At 36.0% G+C, this 18,658-nt stretch overlaps 1 protein-coding gene across 1 annotated transcript in view; it reads left to right on the top strand.

The window, feature by feature from the left end:
* Positions 1–632: 632 nt before the first annotated feature.
* The window catches only part of trhde.2 (thyrotropin releasing hormone degrading enzyme, tandem duplicate 2), a 211,446-nt gene continuing 193,420 nt past the window's right edge, over positions 633–18,658 (top strand). The window contains exons 1-2 of the mRNA XM_685797.10: positions 633–1,673; positions 7,015–7,288. Coding sequence (XP_690889.3) covers positions 985–1,673; positions 7,015–7,288 — 963 coding nt within the window. The 5' untranslated portion in view covers positions 633–984. The remainder of the gene's footprint in view (positions 1,674–7,014; positions 7,289–18,658) is intronic.

Raw genomic sequence — 18,658 nt, 5'->3', positions numbered from 1 at the left:
CTACTGGTGCTGAGGTTGCCTCAGGTCTTGTTTGATTCAGCACCATGGACAGCTGCCTTCAAATTACAGTTGCAGCTCACATACTGAATATGCTATTATAAAACTGAACCCTGCTCAGCCTGACCCTGAAACACACACTACTGCACAAAACTAAGATGCTTTACATGCAGAGAGAAGGCAAGAGAAGTGAAGATGTCTGGCTCGCAAAACATATTTGAATTTCACTTAATTACTTTATCAATTCACTCAAAAACAGCTTATCTATTTCACATTTTGCTCTGAAATCACAGATCAAGCTAATCTATTTGTACCATATAAATACTGTCAAAGCACGAGTGTACGATTTTGACAAGCACATTTCTCATTTAATTTTTCATTTGATATTTTCAATAAATTAAAACTAATTATTCCGTGAACTATTCATGTAACTCAGCGCTTTTTTATTTGGGTGAACGAGGAGAGAGTCCCATCAGCCTGTCTGGATATCTCCATGTTTAATGAAATGTGAATTGACAGAGAGAGAGAGAGAGAGAGAGAGAGAGAGAGAGAGAGAGAGAGAGAGAGAGAGAGAGAGAGAGAGAGAGAGAGAGAGAGAGAGAGAGCGCACAGCCCACTGGCTGAAAGGGAGGATGCAGCAGCATAGACAGAAAAGCAGGGCTGAGGATGGACGATAGAAAGATGAAGAGAGAGAAGAGAGATTCACAACACTCTCTCCACTGATCATATAGTAGGTGCTGGACTTTCATCCACATCTCACTGATGTCCGAGGAGAAATGCCTGTGCGGTATGACATGATGAGCTCCAGCATCTGACCGAACGAACTTCAGATTCTCTTCCAGTCTCAAGCTCATCGAGCGGCTCTTTCATTCTCCCAAGTTTTTTTCGCGGGATCTTTGCGGCATTTCCCGCCTTTAAATCAGCGTGAGCTGCAGCGCACGAACGGAGGCTGATGATGAATATGAAACACATCAGATCGGGCATATAATGGGCATCGAGGACACGGGCATGAGGAACGGACGGGCTCTGTCCGATCAGTGGGCCGACAGCGTGGTGGTCCGACCCCGGACTACCGAGCAGCACATCACGGTGCATAAGAGACTGGTGCTGGGCTTCGCCATCTCCATCCTCACCCTCATCATCGTCACTGCCATCGCCATCACGCTCAGCGTCAGCTTCGAGAGATGCGCCGCGGAGAGCAGCGGGGCTCTGGCCGCCAACGGCTCCAGCAACAGTAAGTGGAAACAGTCACGGGACGGGAACATCAGTCACAGAGACTCGGAGGACGGCCAGCAGCCCTGGAGACACCTGCGCTTACCGGCCACCCTGCGCCCGCGCCACTACGACCTCCGCCTGACCGTGCACATGGAGAACTTCAGCTTCTCCGGCGAGGTGAACATCGAGTTTGAGTGCGTCAACTCCACCAAGCTGATCGTGTTGCACTCGGACCGGCTGGAGCTAGACAAAGTGCTGGTGTTTTCGGACAGTAAAAAAGCGGGCGCCATGCGGATCCAGCGCCGCTTCCACTATCAGCCCAAACAGGTGTATGTGATCGCGCTGCACAGAGAGATGAAGCCCCTCAGAACATACAAGATCAACATCACCTTCACTGCGCACATCGAGCACGAGCTGCTGGGCTTCTTCCGCAGCTCCTACATGCTCAATGGAGAAAGAAGGTAAAGGCTGTTTACGGTGTCACTTTCAAAGCCTTTCATATGCTGATTAGGTGTCAACAGTTATCATGGGAACGACAGATGCTGATGCAAACCGCAAGTTACCTTAACTCACCTAACTTGGATCAATTAAGTGCTCAGTAATGCTTCATACAGCAATTTGTGTTTGTGTTTATTTTGAGGTTATATTAAAAGAATTCGTTATTAGAATTTATGGAATTCTTCACATGTTTTGCATAGAATAAGGCAAGTCAGGGTTTTGGCTGCTCAAGTAAAACAACAAAAACAACGTCAGTTATAAAATAAACAGTTTAAGATCTAGGTTATAGTTGAGCTGCATGCACTCCTCTAATACTACTGACTGCATGTGATTTTCCTATCTCTGTGACAGTAACTGTTCGTGATTATTCGTGGAGGTCAGAGTTCAGACAGATCTGAATGAACGCTAGTCAAACCTCCCTGTCACATCAGCTACATTTAAAAACTCCTTTACTGTAAAACATAGAGTGATACAAATTCTTATATTTACATCAGGGTAACCTTAAAGGAACTAATTAATTGTATATTAATGCATCTAGTGCTGGTGTTCAGTTAAACTAATTAACAAATTAAGCAAACAAACTGATTATTAGACAATTTTAATGTTTGTAAATCATCTGTTCACCTTTTGTATTCATATGTAACTCAGATAAGCATTTGATTAACAAAAGCACATTATATAATCTTAGAGTTTTACAGTTGTTTTGAGCCTCATATCTCTAGTTATTTCAGGTCAGCCGCACTGAATATCAGCTTCTTGCTCCTCTTTTCCGGCTTCTGACTCTTCGTCCTCTGAGGAAAACTGGCTGATATTTGAATCTTTGCCCCAGGTTTTCCTGTATTTGAGACATGTTTAAGCTTTGTTTTACCCTGAAGGGTTTGCTTTCATGGATACACTTCTGTCCATCTACTAGTTTCCTTTCTGCCTTTGCAGAAACTGCTGAAGCTTCAGTCTCCGCTGTAAACACAGCATGTTCCGGGTTCACAGAAAAGATTCTTCATCAAAAGCTTTTTTCCAGCGCAGGCTGAGGTCTTAATATTAAGAGCGTCTCTGAAATAAATTCAGCATGTTTATGTTGAGACAGCATCTCTCAGCTCCACAGGCTCTGAAGATCATCTAGTTTACTGTAATCGGCTCCTGCTGTCTGCTCATATTTCCTGAACACCATGAACTGCAGGATCTCGCAGGATTGAGAAAATACCTGTGTTTATGTAGTTAGACGTGGGCGCTGGAGCATCAATCCGACATCTGATGGTCTGGTTTATCCTGACTTTTACCTGAAAGGTTTTCTCACACATGAACAGGCAGAAAACATCTCCACCCAACTCAAACACCTCCACGTGCGTCACTGAAATGTTCTTTCAGTCTGACATGCCTGCAAATTCTTCTTCTGTGTGTCTGCTTGTCTGATTTCTCCTCACCCCCTGCCTGTGTCCTCACTGGGATTTTTAAATAGTGTACAGAAGTTTAAATGGTACTAGTGTCTACTGTATAGATAGTGGAGATGTAAACAGATGGGACATTATCATTATAGATTATTAGTGCATGAATGGCTGCTAATGAGAATGAAAAGCCGTCACAGAAAAGCAGGAGTGAACAGAACACTCTGCTGGTCAAGCTGTGAGTGGTGACAGCGAAATCAACCTGTGAGATTTGATGAAAGTTTTAAAGACTGCCTTAATTCAACAAGTGAAATTGTTCACTGACATCTCCCGTACATAATAGGTATGTGGTTTAGGTGAGTTCAAATGTAATCCAGAAATGGTTTTATATGCTCATAAATAACAATACAAATTAGTAGGATGAGAAACCTCACTTTGACCATATTTGAAAACATCATGATTATTAATGAGCTCTGCTTACTGCTTTTTACACGTGCAATATAATTATACTTTTGTCAAAAAATCTTTTTACAAATTGAGTAGATGCCTTGTTAAATTCTAGTGGTAGCGAGGTTTATTTTAGCTGCCGATTTTACACCACCAGAGTAACTTATTTTGCTGCTAAGATGTGGTATAAATGAAATATAGTCTATATTATACTTGACAAAATGGAACAACAGGGACAGATTTAGAATGTATTTAGTATTTATAAGCCCCAACGGACACTACCTAACAAAAGTCTTATCACCTTTCCACGTTTTAGGAACAACTAATAATAACTTGACTTCTAGTTGAACGTTTTGGTATCAAAAGTGGCTAATATGAAAGCCAATGGTCTGTAGATTACGACAAAACACAAAACTCTAGTCACTTCACAGAAATAAGAATAGTATAGTACAGAATATAGAATATAAAGTCATGGTGCAGTGGAAAAAGAATGAATATTGTGTATAACTCCCATGAGCTTGGAGGACTGCATCCCTACATCTCTGCAATGACTCAAACAACTTAATAATCATCAGGAAAGGCAAAGAAAGCATTCTTGCTGGACTCAAAGAGTTTATCAAGGTTCTTTGGATTCATCTTCAATGCCTCCTCCTTCATCTTGCCCCAGACATGCTCAATAATGTTTATTTCTGGTGACTGGGCTGGCCAATCCTGGAGCACCTTGACCTTCTTTGTTCCAGGAACTCTGATGTGGAGGCTGAAGTATGAGAAGGAGCACTGTCCTGCTGAAGAATTTGCTCTCACCTGTGGTTTGTAATGTAATGAGCTGCACAAATGTCTTGATACTGTTGATGTTGCCATCCACTCTGCAGATCTCTTGCAAGCCCCCATATTGAATGTAACCCCAAATCATGTTTTTTTTCTTCAACAAACTTGACTGATTTCTGTAAGAATCTCGGGTCCATGTGGGTTCCAATAGATCTTCTGCAGTATTTCTGATGATTGGGATGCAGTTCAACAGATGATTCATCTGAAAAATCTGTCACTTTTCCAAATGATCAACTAAAAATCAAGCTTTTATTTGTTGCTCTGACAACTGGGATCAATGACAAGACTTTTGTCAGGTAGTGTATATAAAATAATTAAAATAACTATAATAAACACTTAAAACTCAGCATTCTACATGTGTTTGTTGCCCCATTACAAACATATACAGCAAGTTTCACAATATATACGTTAAACTAACAAAAGTTACATTTAAACATATCTTTTGCCTTATAGGGGGGGTTCTGAATAAATGTATAATCCGTATATCCTGCATTTAGCGTTCTAATGTGCTGTGAAGAAATGGCTGGCCGAGAACTGCTCTTTAAAAGCCATGGCACAAGGGACGCCACATCTATTAGAATTCTATACATTCTTTACAGTTAAGGCTGGGCGATTAATCGAATGGTAGTCGAAACTTACATTCAGAACTTGATTTTTCAGACCGATTTTTTTACTTTTTCTACCGCGTATAAACTTAAGTGACCACGCTCTTTTAAAGATGACCGTGGGCAGGGACAAAGGGCCTAGGTTGAGCACCAAGCCAGTTGGAGCGAGTGTTTATAAGTGTCGAGTCCTGTGAAGGAGCTCCATACAGTATGGAGACTTTTGTGTTTAATGTATGGTTAAAGTTGTTGCACGTCTGCCGATCACCACCTCTGAACGAATGAGTTTTAGCTTCTTTTACACTAAGGCAGCATTCAGAAAAAACAAAACCCCCATGAGGAAACTTGACACAGAGAAACATAAATCCTGCTGAATGCTAGTGTTTTAGAAATGTTATTGCAAAGCACACAGTATAAATGCATGGCAACACACAAGGCATCCACTGTGGGTCATGACGATTACTTGATGGAGAAGTATAAATCAGCCTTTAAAGACCTATACCTCTTTAAAGATCCTATAGCGGATCCACTTTGCAGCCACATCTGATCACATCACCTTTCTTTGCACTACATTGACAATGATTGGCAACTGTGCCAGAGATACTTTGACACAGTATATTTTCCATTACATTAAAGTTTTTTTTAACATTAACATATTTATTTATGATGCAAGATGCAAAAATTGCACAGTTTAAAACATTATTTACAGGATAAGCAAGAGCTATTTTATTCAGAAGAGATACTGCTTATTTTCTACTTTTAAAATGAAATTTTAGGCAATGTGTGTTTTAATTTTTGTTGTTCAGCGTTGATGTTCTATAAATAATCATTGACAGTAGATAGTGTGTTTCCTTCATTCAAAAATCTCTCACTTGTATTATGTGGGGATATTTACTGTACAAAACTAGTCAGTGAACTATGAGAGGGAAAAAATAATCATTTACCATAATCGAGTCAAAATGTTCAATTAAATGAGATTTTGATTTTAGGCCAAATCGCCCAGCTCTACTTGCAGTCAAACCAATAATTCACACAAATTCACGCAACTAAATATATTTTGTCCTGTTAAATTCATATTTTTTCATTTTAGTAATGGATGCAGGGCATTATATAATGCATTCATGTAAGTAAAGGCATAACAATGTAAAGCAAAATGATGTACTCCAAAGTCCTAAAAACCAAAAAAGCTGAAAAGCAATTGCAACAAGTTTGAGAAACTACTGAAGTTAAGCAATGATGAATCTGGTTGACAGAAGAGACTATAGGCTGTCACTGAGGCTCAGGGTGAACCAATAAAGTATTGAGAGTCAAGTAAACATTGTCATACCAATTGTCTGAAAGCACTACATTACAAACTGCACCTTATTATCCTTCAAGGTTATCTGGCATTGTCAAGATGAAATTGTTCTGGCACAGATTAACTGTGAAGAATTGAGTTCCTGTCATATTTTATCTTTGTTTTATTTCTAAACTACATAAACTGTGAAAATGTGAGACATGTTGAAAGTATATATTTTTTATTTGGCTATATGATAGAATATTTTCTTGAATGTTTGTAGATCAGACACCTACTGTAACTTTGCTTCCAATGGCCTGAATGTGAATATTTATGGTGTGATATTTCACTTAAAAGACACCAATGCAACTACATGCAAGACCAGATTGACAGCTATTCCTGTCATTAAAAATGGCACATGTGTGTGTGTGTTTTAGATGTCACAATGCAGATATCCATTAAAAAACATGACTCCAGTCTAGCAATTCTGCTATGATTTATAATATGTCGACATCTGATGTAATTTAGCTGCTGCAGTGAAATAATTTTGTCCATCTTCACGCCAGGAAGCTCATTAGAGTAATAAAAATGCACATCGATGAGTCCAGCGATGGCAGTCTGAGCTCATTTGCATTCAGGAAAGTCATGTGACATCCAGTTTAATGAAGTTGAGGTGAAATGACTTTTCACCGCAGAATCTTAGAATAGTTCAATCACACATATAAATATTCCTGAGATTTCTTTCATCTCACCTTTCTTTCCTCTGCAGGTTTCTGGCGGTGACGCAGTTTTCTCCGACTCACGCTAGAAAGGCCTTCCCGTGTTTTGATGAGCCCATCTATAAAGCCACATTCAGAGTGAGTCTGAAACACGAGAGCTTGTATCAGTCGCTGTCCAACATGCCAGTGGAGGCCACCACATCTGATGAGGATGGATGGGTGACCAACCATTTCTCCATGACGCCCCGCATGTCCACGTATTACCTGGCCTGGGCCGTCTGTAACTTCACCTACAAAGAAGCAGTCGCAGACAATGGAGTCCTGGTGAGTAAGTTTAATTCTCCAAAACTCAGTTGGAAACAGCTGACTGAGATTTTATTTTTCCAGAATGCTTCTCTAAAAACTAGTGAGCAGCATTTTAAGGATTCACAAAAACTGCTTCTGATGATAAAAGTTCCAAAACGATTTACAATTCTCATTAGTTAACATTAAATGAATCAAATTGTATCAACTTCAAATTTATCAACAGTGATCAACAACAGTGTTCGGCTCGTTCCTTTAAAACTCTTAAAGTCAAGTACTATTTTGGGGTTTCACCTGGATTTAGCCTACCTAAAATAAAAATATTTACAAATCCACATGCAGAGGTGTAAATGTAAAAGTAAAAACCCTCCATAAAACACAGTTGAAACTGATTAAAATAATTGTATATGTAGTGTTATAATAAACTCCTCCATTAAAGGCGTTTTGTTTGCGAACTCAAATTTGAAAGTGTACCTTTTAGGTTCTGTGTGGTCTAGGTTGCTGTAATTTATTGTGTTAGTTCCTGCACTTGTCAGTAATCATAAGAAAAAAGATGTCTCTATTATAATCTATGCAAAAGTTATTCTATTCCAACTGATGAGAGAACAGAACCACTTATGGGGGTATTGGGCCAGTATGGACCTTTAAAATTTAAAGAATGCAGAAGAAGTTAGAAGTTTAGGATGTTAAAAGAGTAATTAGTTATAGTTACTAGTTACTTCTCACAAATAGTGTATGAGTTAGTAACTGGGTTACATAATTATAAAAGTAACTAATTACCTGGGAAAGTAACTATTGCATTACTTTAAAATAAAATTGAATGTGTCAAATGATTATGAAGCAAATATAAATCCTTGTACACTAATACACACTATTATAATGTTGTTGTTGGACAATGTGAGAGACAACCATCAAATTCAACATCATTATAGGTATTATCATTACTATAGTTGCACAATAAAACACGTTAGATGGTTTAGAACTTTAAGTATTTATTGCACGAGCTACAACTCACAAGATTTGTCAACAGGCACGTCTAAATATATAATAAACAGGTAGCAGAGCGCACATTATCACCTGCTTTCTTAACCACTATTTTTGTGGCAACATTTGAGGACTTGGGAGTGCTTCACTAGATTAGAATTACTAGTCACCGATGCAAAAAGACATTCTTGTCTTTCACCTCAATGAGGGAAAAGTAGTGCTTATATTTCCAGTTTGCAAAAGCTACATTTGAACTTGTGGGTAGCTATAGGATGATAAGCGTTTTTAAGGTATACCGCGGTTTGGAAAAGATAAGGTTTTAAAATCACCAAAAATGTATGCTATATTGTTCCTATAGTATATTTAATATTTTTTATTACCTTTTTTTTTGTTTTTTTAGGACAACAGTATCTCCAGCAGAAAATATATCCAAAAATGCCTTTTGAAATTGTAAAGAAATCTGTTCTTAAAACTACAGCAAAAGTCAATACTTCATTTAAGTTATTTAAAAAGTTTACTGTCCCAAATCATTTTAAATGTCCCTCAAAATAAAATATATTGTGTTCAAAAGAAGGAAAAAGTTTTTTACCCTGACATTTAAAAAGAATATATTTTCGAGCAGTAATCACAATATTGTCAAAGCATAAAACCGTGATATTTTATCCATATTTTTACCGTCAGAATCTTATACTGGCCCATGCCTACTTGTTGGATCTGCCATCGTTCTGACTCTTGGTCACTTGTGTTTTGTTTTTTCCGCACTACTTTGCCTCTGATTGGCAAACAATAGAAACTGACTTTATCTAAGTCAAGCATCATCACATTCTCAGTTACACCACGTTCACAGACAAACCAGTCAACATCCAGTGTTTATACAGGAACAGAGAATAAAATTCAATACCTTTAAGTCCTTTTTTAAGACTCTTTCCATACACATTAGGACCTCATCGGCAACATTTTAGCTTACAGTATATTTACTAAATACGGATTTTAAGCTAAAACATCATTGATATACTGAATTAAAATGCTAATCCAGCTGGTGGCGCCTATAGAACAGCAGAAATAAAAGTACTTCCCTGGCTACTGCAGTAAACAAAGCAGCATGATGTCAAATCTAGCAGGATTTTATTAATACACAACATCCCAATATTCAAAGATTAAATGTAGGCAATAGCATACTGATACAAAATGAAGTACCTTGTAAAACCACATTTAAGACTTTGTAATACTTTTTAAGAGATTTAAATGGATTTATCAACTTTTAAAACTTTTTAAGACACCGCAGACACCCTGTCATCACTGGTTGGTTATGTGTCCCGCCCTAGCCCCAAACACACACACATACCCCAGAAGGAGAGGTCCTATGGCTGAGAGAGCCGCTGCTTGCATGAAAACCACTTCAATGTTCTCACACACATATTATTGTCAGTAACAGTAATGGTATTGTAATGGGGTAAACAGAAATTAATTTAATTACTCGATACTGAAAAAAATATTGCCGCTTGTAACACAGTTTATTTATAGTGCTGTTATTCCTATCATTAATTAAAGAATCCTGCAAAAAAAATCAATCAATCAATCAATCAATCAATCAATCAATCAATCAATCAATCAATCAATCAATCAATCAATCAATCAATCAATCAATGTTTTCAACATAACAAATAATAAAACCGCTAATTAGCATATTACAATAATCTGTGAAGGACCATGTGACAATAATGCCTGAAGAAATGATGCTAAAATTCAGTTTTAGCCATCAGAAAATAACATTTTAATATTTATTAAACAAAAGGTTTTGGTAAGACTTTATTTGGATGGTCCCTATTGCACATTTTGTTAACTAAAAGTTGTAATTAGCATGTAGTTGCAATGCTTCTCATTTGAGTATTCATAGACTGCTGATACAGATCCTTCAACAGACATTAGTAACTTTGCAAGTACATATCAACTTACACTAACCCCAACCTAGCACTCTACTTATAATCTAATGAGAATTAGTTGGCATGTAGATACAATGTTACTTAAATTCAATAAAATGCATTAAATGTATACCAACAAAATGAAGTGATACACAGTTTTTAATGTAATATTCTTTAGTACTACTGTTTGACTTTATTTTTCATCAAAGAAATGCAGCCCTACAAAGACCTAAAAATCAACCAGTCCTCAAACCTAATATTACGCATATTGTTTATTTTTAAAGTAATATTACACTTAATAAATCTAAAAAGTGTTTGCAATCTAATTATAAATGCACTGCTTTAACAAGTATTTGTGTGGGCTGTGTATCTAATGTTCATTGGCCTTCTGAATCACTTTAGTGGCAATATGTTAATCAAAGTTTATTGTTTTCAATTGTAAATTGAATCTCATAGTATTGTTCATATACTGTGTTTGCAGTTTATGTCAGGTTTTCTAATCTGTGACCTTAGAAGGTAGAAGAAAGACAGCAAGTTTTGGAACAAGGCTCTTTATTATCTTGCTTACTGTCAGTATGCTTATATGAGGTATAAAGTTTTGTACATAAACTAATGCACAAACTACTGATCAAACATTTTTTAAAGGTTTTTTTATTATTATTTTTTAATTCTCCTTTGCTCACCAAGCCTGGGCTTATTTAATCAAAAGTACAGCAAAAACAGTACAATTTTGAAAAATTTTTACTATTTAAAATATATATTTTTGGAATATATAAAAAATGTAATTTAATTTAATCTTGTGATTTTAAAGCTTGAGATTTTTTGCATCATAACTTTAGCCGCATGGTTCTCCAGAAATCATTCTAATAATCTGATTGCTCCTCAGAAAACTATCATTATGTTGAAAACAGCTGAGTCGATTGTTTTTCCGGATTTCTTTGACAAACCTATATTTCAGATAAACAGCATTTATCTGAAATTAAATCTTCTGTGACATAGTAAATGTCTTTAACATCCCCTTTTGATCAAGTTTAAGCATACTTGCAGAACAAAAGTATTAATCCCCTCCCTTTATTTACTCCAAGCTTTTGAATGGTATAGTGCAGTGCTTCTCAACCACGTTCCTGTAGGATCACTAGCTCTGCTTGTTTTTCATGCCTCCTTAACCAAACACACCTGATTCAGATCATCAGCTCATAAGCAGAAAGACCTGTAATGGGTTTGACAGACAAAGGAGATATCCAAAGCATGCAGTGTTAGTGGGCCTCCAGAAACGTGGTTGAGAAACACTGGTATAGTGTATGTTACAAAAGATTTTTATTTCAAATAAATGCTGATATTTGGACTTTTCTAATCATCAAGAAACTTTGAAGAAAAATACTCAACTGCTAATAAATAATAATAATATTAATAATAATAATAACAATAATAATAATGATATTCGAAATGCAGTTTGAAATATATTTAAATAAATAAATAACAGTTACTTTAAATAGTAAAAATATTTACAAATTTAACTGTTTTTGCAGTGAGCAGAAGATAACCTTATTTATTATAACTTTTGACCGGTAGCAGATAGTCGATACATAATGGTTACACAATGATTATATAATGTAAATAGTCAGCTCTATTGATATTAGTCCAGTGGCTACAAATTCATATGCCTTAAAAAGGCTTAGAGTTACATGTGCAACTGGTGTCCACTTATATATGCTGATATCAAGAATTGGGTTCATGATAAACTCATCCATGTTTTAAATGTCATATGAGAACATTCTTGAGGTGAAGTTTAGACATTAAGAATAAGCTTCACTGTATTATTTTCATCACATGCACTTAAAGGTTTTATTTTGGGCACTGGATCTCAACAGTTTGCTACTGATCTCCTGATTACTCAGAGTCCTGTAGTCATATTAGACACTTCCTGACGGCTTCCTCAGAGTCTCCTGCTGTTTGCCCTTGCTCAGCCTCCTCCTCATATTAGTGTAATTAATCTCTCTCCTTCAGCATGACCGCGCTCTCCTTTCTATCAAATCATCTCTGCCATGCTGACTGTGCTCTGTGCTTCTATCTGGGGCATTTATGCCCACACCGTGGCTTGTAGCGGTTAGCCGAGCGCCAGTTTCCCCCATCAATCACATTAAAGCGGCGGGGCAGCCCCTTCACTCCATTCATCATAAAGATTCGTCTGTGTGGAGCGAGAGGAAAGAGCGTGGGAGAGGAGAGTTGGAGAGGAGAGTGGAGTTATTACTCTGGGTTTATGGGCAAACACTGATCTACCACACGCACACGTGTAAAGATCTCATCAGACCTGAAGCCGTTGCCTGGACTTTATAAATTACGCTCTTCAAGAATATGGATGTGGAGAATCTAAACTCAAAATATCACGCCGTTTTCAAGCTGACATGCAGACAAGCCCCCATTTTTCTGTTATGAGCTCTAGGGGTAAGCCATAACAGAAGGGTATTTGGTATGAAAAGGAAAAAAAAAAATAACACGATTGTATGTAAAAGAATGTCAAACATACTATCAAACCAGAGAGATATGTAAACCGAAAGTGATTTGTATGTTTTAATTTTTAGTTTTTCATTATGTCTTCTATTTGTAATTCTTTAAATGATTACAATATAGCTTAGGCTATTCTATCTAACAGTATTGAGTTGAGCCCACAAAAGTGGAAATGGAATTTGTCAAATTTTATGTTGTATTCATTCTTAAAGAGCCCATATTATGGGTTTTTGAAAATTCCCCTCCATGTAGTGTGTAACACAGCTCTAAGTGAAGTGAAGTATCCAGCTAAGGCTTAAATCTGTTAGTGTACAGTCTTTAAAACTGTTGATTCATCTATAAAAGAGTCGACTCATAGTGCTTCAACTGAGTCGCCTTGATACCGAGTCATTAGGTGTTTCGCCATGACGTACGAATGAAACCAAGTTATTCACGTGCACGCGCAAACCCGGGAGATTTCAAACCTGAGGCCCCGCCCTCTGACGCAGAAACCCAGACACACACACACACACACCCACAAACACACACACACACACACACAAACATGCCGGTTGATTGAAGTCACACTGCAGATGGATATATTGAGTCTCTACCCAAAGATGAAACCTCATGCTTTAGATGGAACTAGAAAATATGACGCCATTTAAGCTGAATAGCTGTATCAAAGTAAGGTATATGAAAAAATTATGTGATTTTCTACAAATGAAGCATGAGCACATATTGCTTTGCACCCCATAAAACAACCTAGCCTTAATATTCATTTATTTATTATAAAGATGTAACTTGTTAATGTACCACTTAGGGTGGGTTGTTTGATTTAGGGGCATTCACACAATGGAAAAGCAATTCTTATTGTGCAACCTGGTGGATATTGTGTAAAGTTGTGCAAAATGTTTTGTTTTTTAGTGAACTAGTTTTTTAGTTTTTTAGTTTTTTAGTCCAGTGACTACGCTTGACAAATTGCAGCATTACACATGAAGAAACATTCTCATTGTCAGTGGCCACATTTGTATGTGTAAACACAATAAAATAAAATACAAGTTAACTAACCCAACTCCCCTAAAAAAACAATTCAAACTGTTATGAAATGAAATTTCATCATATCCCCTACTTCTCTTAAAATTTGTAAAAACAAAGTATATACGATATATACAAAATTTCAAGATGTATATTCAGAAATCACAAAGCTAAAATGTTTCTTTAAACAGTCAATGGTCAATAATGTGAGGAAATCAGAACAATAACAAACAATAATCAAAAGAACTTTCTCTTTGATCTGAAACACACTTTCTTAAACAACAAGCAATCAATCAAGCGAACGAACGAACGAGCAAACAAACGAACGAACGAATGAATGAATGAATGGATGAATTAATATACAAACGAACAAACAAAAGACAGTGAATAGTACAAATGAATGACGTAAAGTCAGGCAACGACAAACACACAAAAGTGGCATCAGGTAAAGGCTGACCAATCACCAAAGGCTGATCAATCACTACATCCATTTGATTATAATTGGCCATGCTCATCTGGAGCAGACAGGAACAGATAGACAAAGAAACACAAAATGCCACAGAGATCATAAAAAACCCACAGGTCATATAGGCGTCAGTTGAGCAGTTGTGTTTTGGCGTTTTACAGCAACGAATTTGAACTTTATGCATTTATTAGCACAGTTATTGATGCATTTGCCTCATCTTCCTCTACCTCCAGCATAATGATCTGTGTGTTGAGTGGATTAATGATGCCTGAGATTGTGTTTCTTGAGAACTGCAGGCTTGTTTGTTGTCATCTTTAAACTTACAGCAATTCATTTATACTTGTACTTTGGAATTTAATGAGGCATGGTGAAAAAAAGTTATATATACACAGTATATTTATTTACAATTTAGAATTTGTTTAGACAGAATGGTGTGCAGGTATAGTGTTTCCACATTCATACTGGAGTGATAAAAACATAATAAGTCTCTTTTTTTATTTCCTGATTTTAAAATAGGAGTGCAATTTTCTCCACCTACCGAATTGATTGGCAGCCCCGTAACATGTCTCTGTAGTAACTCATATAATCATATCCACAAGACAGGATGTGTGAAAAGCAACTGGGATCAGCTCTCTGTGATAATCGGCACCTCAAAAATTAGTTTTACAAGTTTAAAATGTTTTTAAAACAGTGCATGTTTGTAATATAAAGAGACAGTAACAACACAATGTAATTCACCACCATAGCACCACAACAGATCAAATTTCCCAAATTCAAAAAAAGCTATGGTAAATAATCTGATGGGTATTTTGAGCTAAAACTTTACAGACACATTCTGGGGACACATATGACTTATATTAAATATTGAAAAAGGGGTAAAATATGTGCCCTTTAAATAAATATACAGTATTCTAAACATTGCAAGCCAAACAAAGATGCTAAATGTTTAGATGGTAGTTGTGAATTTTAACTATAGTCAATTCTAAATTAATGAAGAATATACAGTTATTGATGTAGTTAAAATGTTATCTGTTTGTCCAGTTGTTTATATATCCATCAATCCAGAGGCATAGACATCAATTCAAAAGTGAAACGGATGGAATATCAAAGATTACACCTGTTTTCTGTTTAGCTTGTTCTTAGCTATTTGGTACATGGGGTTTATTTTACACCATATCTTTATGCTTAATATGCTTTTCAGAAGTATAAACAGAAGAAAAGAAGAAAGAATTGAATATTCTGTACTGTTTTACATTTTAAATTTAAAAAAAAAAGGTTTACAGAAGTACTTTGATGTAATCAATTGTATTCTTTAAGGTACTTTTTCTTTTTTTTTTACTTTTATTTAGAAAATAAGAAATGTGCAATATAAATCAGGGGGTAATCTGTAGGAGACTGGAATACAAGTACATACAAAGTGATAAGAACAATAAGTAACAAATAAGAAATAGAAAAGAAAAAAAGAAAAGAAAAGAGAACAAAATGAAGAAAGGGGAAGTACAAAATAAAACAAAAACACAGAAAGCATCAAAGACTAACTTACTGTAAGCATTATATTGTCATAATTTTCAATTAACTTGCAGATTTGTTGTTGTTGTTGGATAATTGTGTAGCTTTAAGCAAGGAATACATTTCAATTAAAAAATGGGCAAATGAGGGAGAGGATTTAAGAATTTATTGTTTGTGAATTATTAGCCCCCAGTTTATTTTTTTTTGTCCAATTTCTGTTTAATGGCGAGAAGATTTTTTCAACACATTTCTAAAAAAAAAAAAAAGCTTAAAGGGGCTAATAAATTTGCCCTTAAAATGACTTTTTAAAAAATTAAAAACTGCTTTTATTCATGCCAAAATAAAACAAATAAGACTTTCCCCAGAAGAAAAAAATATGATCAGACACACTGTGAAAATGCCCTTGCTCTGTTAAGCATCATTTGGGAGATATTAAAAAAAAAAAAAAAAAATTAAAGGGGGGCTAATAATTCTGACTTCAACTGTATAATAAAAAAGTTATATATTTATATATTCTTCATTCTTCATTATTTTCAGGACTAGAAAAATAACAAATAAGATCTTTCTATTTGAAGAGTTGTTTTGTTGATTGTGATTTATTTAAATGATTATGTAAATTACTTTAAGGTACTACTGTGCGCTTCTTAAAGTTATACAATGTCATTTTAAGGTGACGAGATGTTGCACCCCTAAATGTACAATTTAGTTTCACTATTATATTTTGTAGAGTGTTGTTTATATTTTCGTAATTTACACAGTACAAGGCACATCCATCCATCCAGCCAATCAACCATCTATCCAGCCAACCATCTATCAAACAAATTCATCACAAAAAAAAAACAACCAATTGGATATTATATTACCAAAACTGCTAAAACAAAAGGATCTTGTAATCTGATTGTCTGAAAGCATCATGTTTGATTCACAACACCGTGTTTAATATCAGCCGATATTAAATCCTCTGGTTTAGTGTCAGTCAGTTTTTATTTATCTTATCATTAAAATGACAAATGTTCCGCTAATATCTAATCAACATTCAGCACCACCATACTACATGTGCTCATTAGATATTCATGAAATTACTCACCCAGATCAAAAAGCATGTTTACAGCATTTAATGGGCAAAATGATGGTTTTAGCAGTAGAATACTAATGCCTCAACACACAAATGTAGGTTTTCAGTTAAAACATCAGCTTATAACTGCATGAATGTCAGGCAAGCTGCTAAACTACTCTTGTACACAACAAATTAATAATAAACTAGTAGCTAGACTTTCTAACATGGATCAATATTAACTAAAGTTCAATCAGACAGATGTAGAAAAGATTATGTAAAGTATCTGTGAAGTATCTCTCATATACAGACATGTATAGCATAATAACTCAACAGGTTGTTTGCTTCAGGTCAAGAGCTCATCGTGGTGTTCTGAATGTCAACTAAAGCTTCATCAAAAAGAGCTTATTATCAATGTTGAGCAGCGGCTCGTGGAGAATCTGTCTATTACAGTTCAATTAACCCCATTTAAGTCTCTGTCACGCTGCCGTCAACAAAAGCAAACAAACAAACAGATGAAGCAGTCGACACTGGAGTCAGCGAACAATCTCCACAACGGCTGATTAATGAAGCGCCTCTTGATCGTCAACTTGAGCGCTTTGTCTAATTACAGGTTGTTTTAAAATCACATTGATTTGATCGAGCTTCCAATCATTTCCTCTGCTCTAAGTGCCAGCCATTCATCTTTACATCAGACATGGAGCTGATCGATACGCCAGCAACATGTGCGGTAAACAACACACAATTCAATGCGCATTGCTGCCAGGCTGTAAAACAAAGGCTTTCCTTCTGCTTGTTTTGCAGGCTGACTCTGTTAGTGTAGGAGGACATTCATTCAGACTAGATGGATGCCCGTTCAGAAAGCTGCACCGTTCAGAAAGCCTTCGGCTAAAAGAGTCCAAGATCATTTTCACAGGGGGAATACATTTCCCAGTGAGCCACACCTCACACACTTCCTCTTTCACACTCGTTTTCTCACCTTTCTCACTTCCTCTCTCACACACATTTAATTATTTACTGCTGACACAGAATGAAAGATCTCTGTTGAATTCTAATATTAATCTAACATTTCAGATTTCTACTTAATTTACTGTAAATGCATATTTACAATTGAAATAAGACATATTATAGTTGTAAATGGCATTTTTCAACAGCTGAAGTTTAATAGCATTGAGTTTTATAAAAGTGCACAAGAGCTGATTATCTATTTCCCCCCAGTAATTTTTTATATGCCAAAGGTTTTAAAGCAGTAATCAGTATAGGTCACTGAATTCCATGAAACCAAGCCAACCAGCTTGAAGACATGAAAAAAAACATTTTATTGAGAAACCTTAAAATATATAAGCAGTATCTGAATACTATAGATGAATAATAACATATAAAGTATCTTGATGGTTTTGGGGACAATAAGACTGAAATCTGCTAAAGCATTTTTAAAAATGAAATGCACATATGTGCAAGACTTCAATATCATTGAGATCCACGGGTCGAAGGTAAATATACCAAACTATAATACATTAAAGTTGCCACGGATAATTTGGAAATAAATTAAATTAAATGGAAACTTATTGCAATAAAACATAAACAATCACATTTTCTATACATTGGTGTTCAATACTGAATACACTAGTCAAGCAGAATCTGCCTTTGGCTTTATTTGCTCACCAAACTCTCTGCATTGTCAGGTGACAGTATGTACATTTGAACAAAATCTGATTCATTTACATTATTTAATTGAAGCATTTAATAGCAGCTTTTAACAATAAAACAAACAAACAAACGGTTGCATTGCATTGGAATAGACAATCTCGAAATCATGCCCATCATTCTCATCAATCTTCTCAGATTGGATGGCGGGCCAAATCAAAGGTTACTATGGGCCAACTTTGGCATGAGCTCCCTAGTTTGGGTATCTCTGATAAAACATAAAA

The sequence above is a fragment of the Danio rerio genome, chromosome 4 (genome assembly GCF_049306965.1).
Source record: "Danio rerio strain Tuebingen ecotype United States chromosome 4, GRCz12tu, whole genome shotgun sequence".
NCBI classification, from domain to species: Eukaryota; Metazoa; Chordata; class Actinopteri; order Cypriniformes; family Danionidae; genus Danio; species Danio rerio.
This window is presented reverse-complemented; position numbering and strand designations above follow the sequence as displayed.